Source organism: Myotis brandtii, unplaced genomic scaffold (genome assembly GCF_000412655.1).
Source record: "Myotis brandtii unplaced genomic scaffold, ASM41265v1 scaffold754, whole genome shotgun sequence".
In the NCBI taxonomy this organism is placed as follows: domain Eukaryota; kingdom Metazoa; phylum Chordata; class Mammalia; order Chiroptera; family Vespertilionidae; genus Myotis; species Myotis brandtii.
This window is the reverse complement of record NW_005371012.1, coordinates 1,095,737-1,102,271: the sequence shown is the minus strand read 5'-3', so window position 1 is coordinate 1,102,271 and position 6,535 is coordinate 1,095,737. Positions and strand designations below refer to the sequence as shown.

General features: G+C 43.0%; 1 protein-coding gene across 4 annotated transcripts in view; it reads right to left on the bottom strand.

Moving 5' to 3' along the window:
• Window positions 1–514: 514 nt before the first annotated feature.
• Window positions 515–6,535, bottom strand: part of OTUD3 (OTU deubiquitinase 3) — a 21,352-nt gene continuing 15,331 nt past the window's right edge. For 2 of the 4 annotated variants that reach the window (XM_005883036.2, XM_005883038.2), the window contains 4 exons: window positions 4,763–4,894; window positions 4,187–4,283; window positions 2,627–2,811; window positions 515–1,705 (listed from right to left, as the gene is read on the bottom strand). In XM_005883036.2, coding sequence (XP_005883098.1) covers window positions 1,532–1,705; window positions 2,627–2,811; window positions 4,187–4,283; window positions 4,763–4,894 — 588 coding nt within the window. In that variant the 3' untranslated portion in view covers window positions 515–1,531. The remainder of the gene's footprint in view (window positions 1,706–2,626; window positions 2,812–4,186; window positions 4,284–4,762; window positions 4,895–6,535) is intronic. The other 2 variants (XM_005883037.2, XM_005883039.2) reach the window with 2 other exon arrangements.

Genomic DNA, 6,535 nt, shown 5'->3' with positions numbered 1-6,535 from the left:
AATTCCTAGAGACAACTGTTGCTCCAACCACAAAGAAAAAAAGCAAAAATTTAAAACATCATTAATCTGAAGAAAGCAAACCACCCTGACAGACAGTTGGATGAATCCAGGGCCAGCCCAGGCGATATGCCTACACAGGTCAGTACTGTCTCATAGTTTCCTTGCCTCGGGCCTTTGAGATCTGAGGTGGGGGAGGTAACAATTCACCTTTTGATTCAGCATACCTTATTTGTTGAAATATTAGGTCCCCCAAAGCCAAAGACTGTCCAAGACTGGCCACTTCCGACGTCAGTTTTAAAGTTCATATCCACCTAAGTCGGTTTTAGGAATGACGGCTCTCCACTGCTCAGATCTGTCTCACTCAGAACCACCGAGTCACCCAGAGTCCTCAGCCAAAGCACACCCTCTGCCCTGCTGGTCCCACCCAACTCCCTGACAGTCTGGATGGGCGCTGGAGAGTTCTGCCAACGTCAGAATCCCAAAGGGTTTTGTATAAAGAAAAATCAATGCAGCATTTTATGGGATTCCATTTTCACAAAACTAAAAAACTTAGCAACAGGCCAAGTTACCTTTTATTTTTCTGAAGGCAGCTAAGTCTAGAAAAGTGGGGAAGGAAACAGTTATTTACAATGTGAAGGTGAAAAACCTTAGATATTCTTCCAGCATTCTCTCCTACAAGTCAAATAACTCTTTAGACTCTTCCCAGGCAAACACTCAAGGGCCCCTCAATTTCTCCCTTTACAACTCTCCATACTGTCAGAATCCCAGAACTTTATTATCTTCCCATCTTCCAAAAACAAGTACCAAAAGCTCAACAACACTATCGATTCTGCAGCAAAGCCCAGGCTTAATTAACAGTCAGGCGCATGTATCGTATGGCTTGAGTGTAAAGGAACTAGCAGCACCTGCGTCCCGTCTGAAATGACATCAGATCGGGAAGGAGAGAGGCAGTTTACTCCCCCCGGACTGCAGGCCACACCCTCCCTCACATCACTTTGGGAGAACACTTCCTGAAGTATTTTCTGATTAACTTGGATTAAAAGAAAAATAAACCTAAACACGTTCCTGAGTTGCGGATCATTTACAAACTATCCTGTATATTAACATATCTGTTTGAAAATGAGAGAGAATCAAAGGAAACTTGTCATTCTGCATTTCTAACAATTAATCTAAACCACTTCATGAACAATTTCAGTAAAACTCACCCCAAAGGTTAAGGGAAGATCCCAGGGTCACAGAACTCTTGTTTTCAGAACAAATCAAACCATACCTAAAAGGTTTTCCCTGATCTACTCTCCACCCTAAAACTCAACCTTTTAATCACAGAACATGAGTGGCTTCACTGAACTTTCATAAAATAAAACACATCACTAACAAAACGTTGACAGAAAAAGAGGCGGCCTGAGGACACTAACTCCGAGGGTGCGCTCCTGGGTGGGTTCTGTGGGTGGTCCGAAGGCCCGCCTCCTGGGAAGTCGGGGCACAGCACGCCACTTCCACTCGCTTCTTACGACTCCCGCAGGCAGTGGCGTCAGATGTTGAGAGCAGCGAAGGTCTTCACCAAGGTGACCTGCTCGCTGGCCTCCGCTTCGCTCCTGTTGTCCCTGTGGCTGCTCCTGCTCTCTAGGGCTTTGAGACGGTGCCGCTCCTCCTGCCGCTTCTTCTTCTCTAAGCGCTGCTGCTCTCGGCGCTGCTTGTTTGTGACCTGAAAGAGAAGGTGCTGGGTGAGCCGTCTGCGGAAGGAGGTGAGGGGCTGACAGAGGCAAAGAGCACAGCCGCCTTTCAACAAGACAGAACAGAGAAAACCCACCTACCAGACCAAACATGATGTGGTTTCCATTACTGCTCAAATTTCCATTTAAATGTATAGCCCCTTGCTGAGCTAGCAAACACAATCAATCCCATTCTCCTCATAAACCAATTCAAAATGACCTAAAAAAGATGAACCCTGGTCCAACAAGAGACAACCCGCAAACAGGCCACATGTCACCTTCCTCTGCAGTTTAATGCTCAGGTGATCCTAACTCACTCCACATTTTTGCCTCTGCCTGTAGCTTTTTACCTCATGCTGCATTCTGAGCTCAGAACTTCTTGTGAAAGTCCTTAAAATGGTGTCATATATTACCTGTGGGCATGGGGGGAGGAAGATGTACAACTTCTTGACAATTTACCAAGAAGCCTTTAAATTTTTCAAATATCCATGCCCCCTAACCTGTCAAGCCCTCTTCTGGGACTCTAGCCAAGAAAGCAATGCAAAATACAGATTCATACAAATAAACTATGCAAGTGTTCACTGCAGATGACGGTATTTATAAAAATGGGATGTGACAGCGTGAATTCCCGTGGAAAGCAGCCATCCACACAGTGGCGTCAGGTGGGAAGGGCTGGATGTGTCCACAAAGTACAATTCCAGCATGCACTTCCTTCATCATCACTGCGTACGCCAAACAGGACAAACGAGATCTTCATTCCGTTTCCTGCTACACCTTTATGCATTCCCCATATTTCCTACAATTACTACTTTATAAATTGAAAGAAAATGACACATTAAAATGAGCTCCACGTTCCCACCACTGCCACCAAATTACAGCAGCCCACCCTTTGCCCTTGCGACCCTCTTCCATACCTTTGGGAGGTGGTTTTTATTTGCTTTGTTTTCTTCACTAGGGCTGGCCTGCGCCTTAGTGTTTTCAGTCCTGCCTTCATTTAAGCCCTGATTTCCAAAGATTCTGGAGCCACTGCCACCCTCCTCCCATAAAGGACCACTCTGCTTCAGCACTCGGCCACTGGACTCGAGGTTCTCCTCTGCATCTTCCAAAGAAAGACATTTTATTAAAACTGAGAACCTAAGAGTTACACAACTCGATTCTTGTTAAATGACTCCAAGAGTACCTGGGTCCCTCGTTCACTGTCATTTGGAGAGCAAGTTTCCTAATATCAAGTCAATACAGCAGGGAACACAGGGGAAAATATTGGTAAAACTTGGAAGGTAAGTTTAACAGTAACCTGCTGACCAACCTTGCCATCAGCTTCCCACCAGCAGACTGTTTTGTTTCATTAGACAAACCACTTCTTAATATAAGTATTTAGGGGGAAATTTTTCATTTGCAGCCAAAAATAAAACAGGCTCTAAAAATGTGCCATACAGTAGAGGAGCCACTAACTACATGTGACCATTTAAGTTAAACTTAAAATTTAATTCTTCAGTCTCAGCCACATGTCGAATACACAACATACTAGACAGCACAGACACTGAACAGTGTTGTTTTAGTCTCAAAGACCAAGTTATCTATTGCTTTCTAAAAAGGCACAGCGTATATATAAAGTGGATAATAAAATGCCCCATCACATAGAAAACTATGCCAGGAACAGTATCTGGCACATAGTAAGTCTTGAAATCATTTTATTAAATATGTTTTTATTGATTTGGGAGTAAGGGAGGGAGAGAAAGAGATAGAAACATCAACGATGAGAGAGAATCATTGATCGGCTGCCTCCTGCACACCCCACACTGGGCTCAAGCCCGCAACCCGGGCATGCGCCCTGACTGGGAATCAAACTGTGAGCTCCTATTCATAGGTCGATGCTAAACCACTGAGCCACACCGGCCGGGCTGGAAATCATTTAAATAAATGATTTGAGAAAACAGTTAAGACATCACATCTTTTTGCTTTCCTCTGTGTCACAAAAGTGAACTCAGTTAAAGTAAAAATAATTCTGAATTAGCACCAGTTGACAGATGTTAGCAATCTAAATATTTCCATTAGAAAAATAAAGTATTTTTCTCTCCGTTCAATTTTAATTATCATTTTGATTTTATGAAGGAATCTTATTTCTAAAAGGATAAAGTCTTCCCTGACACTCTCCATCCCACCATCCCTCCAAAACTGGGTTAGGTGGCCTTTTCACGCATTCCCCTAGCACCTTGTACCTGCAACTCCATTATGTATTACTGTGCCAGTTTACTTATCTGTCTCCACCACCCTCATCCCCATCCCCACCCTGGACTACACTCTTCCAGATGCAGGATGAGAACCTAGTAAAGTGCTGAATGAGTGAGGGAAAGGACAGAATAATTACTACCTGTAACTTGATTCAACATCAATATTTGAGAAATCACCAATAATGATCAAAAATCACCAATACAATCATTTTGAAAGCTTATAAATATCAATCATGGACTTACTATTTCTTTTCCCCTGGTTCATCTGAAGCATGGCAATTATTGCAGATTCAATATTATAATTTTCAGCTTCCAGGTTCTGGACTATCAAATTAAAATCCTATCCAAGAAACAAAGAAACACTTCAAGACTCTAGGAACACTTTCCTCTCTCTCTCTACTTCAATAACTTGGTAAACAAAATAATGTAATAATGAGGATTAAGACAAGGTTTCAAGACCTTTTCCATTTAGAAAATGTCAATTTTCAATAATGTTGGTCATGTGAAAAACCAATTAATATAAATTAATTCCCTTTTAAAATGCTTTTACTTGTACAAACACGAATCAGAAAAAAATAAATCCACATACTTCCTTAGGATTTTGAGCAGTATTGGGTAAAGTCTAGCAAACAGGAGAGAAATGAATGAACAGCTCTCATTAAGTCGTATCACACCACCTCATCAAACTACAAATAGCATATGGACCTGTTTTGGCCCATCAGGTGTTGGCATGCTAATGGTGCTACAAAACTAGCAGGGGAACTAGACACAGCAACGCTTGCTTATAAACCAGGGCCACTGTGTGACAGAAATACTAACTGAACAGCCAGTCGCATTGCAAACTTTCTGAACTGCATCTTCCACCTCATCTCGCAGGTCATCTTCAAAGTCAACTCCCTTTGTCTTGACCTTTTCTCTTTTATTTGATTCATCTTGATGAAGCATCTGAAACTATAAAAGGAATATTCAGAGTTATCACCATGCAACTCTTGCAAACTATGTTCAGAATCTTCAACACAGGAAAACACTCTAATATCAAAAACATTCACATATATAGGGGGGAAATTCCAGAAACAATCTTAAAATCTATGATTAGGCTAAATTTCATCCAGATAGTGCGGGAAGCCAATTCCAGACAGCAGGGCTGAATCTGGAGTGGCTGAAGGGCATTTCCCCAAACCTGAAAAGGATGATTGCTTGCTACCAGACAGCTAAGGGCATCTCAATCTACATGTTATTGCCCCCTGTTGGCCAAACACCTGAACAGTCGAAGGCAGTTTCTCCAAAACCTGATAATCTGACAATGGACTATGTATACGGAAACTCTACCCTTTGATGTGTATATCTCTACCTTGCCTTAGGACAAATTGTGTTCATAAAAAGCATGGGGTCCTGAGACGAGGAGAACTTAGTTCCTTTTAGCTAATGACCACCAAATGCCTTTCAAAATTATGCTTCGTCTCTGGACTCTTTATTAAGTTACACACAGCCCTTCTCCAGATTGCTGAACCCTTCAAGATGCTGGATCAAGAACCCCGGCAGATAGTTCATCCAGTCTACAATAGAAGTATTAGAGAGAACGGCCCATGATGTGGTAGGAAGTGTTCAGTAAGAATGGCATTAGCACTCCTTCAGTTTCCAGATGCCTACGTTTTGGCCATGGCTGCTGACTCAAATGGCACACATTTTTCTCAGCTGATTTCCAGAGGCATGAGCCTAGCAACAGAAGTGATCCTCTGCCCCAGCACCTGTGGCAGGACAGCGCGTCTCGAAGAAACAGGCATACGCCTCTCAGCTGGCTCCCTAGGCCCTTTGTGAGCATCAGCCAGCTCTGAATTCCTGTCCCAGCTGAGAGGCATGAGCCTAGCAACAGAAGTGATCCTCTGCCCCAGCACCTGTGGCAGGACAGCGCGTCTCGAAGAAACAGGCATACGCCTCTCAGCTGGCTCCCTAGGCCCTTTGTGAGCATCAGCCAGCTCTGAATTCCTGTCCCAGCTGGACAGTCACAGTGGCATGGCTCATCTAACCTCACGTGTACACTACCACACTCACAGGAATCTGTCAATCCAAACTCTAACACCACAAAGAGCAGTCCCCTAGGATCCATGCAGCCTTTGCAGCCTATGCCTAAACCAGAAGAGCCAAAAGCATCCCTCTCAGCTGCTCAGTCCCTGCTCCTTCTGCTTGCTATTAATGCAGGAGACGGGAAAAGGGCAAGGACCTTTCTATTTTCTGCATGTGAAAGTATAAGTGCCGGATAGAGTGCTAATAAAAAGCAGCTCATTATAAAAGTATATTCTAACAATTTGGCAATGTGTATCAGGAGTCTTTGAAATTTATCCGAAGAACTAATGTCAAGCACAGAAAGGACTTACATAAAAGTGCTCATCAAATTGCCAAACAGTGGTGAATAACTGACAACAAGCTAACAGTTTCATGGTGTGGGTGTGGCTAAATAACTACAGTAAATCCACAGAATGATGCCTCATGCCCACTAAAGTAAGGAACACACCACTACCATTATTATTTAACAATGTACAGGAGGCATTAGTCAATGCAATTAACCAAAAAAAAAAAAAAAAAAATAAAAAA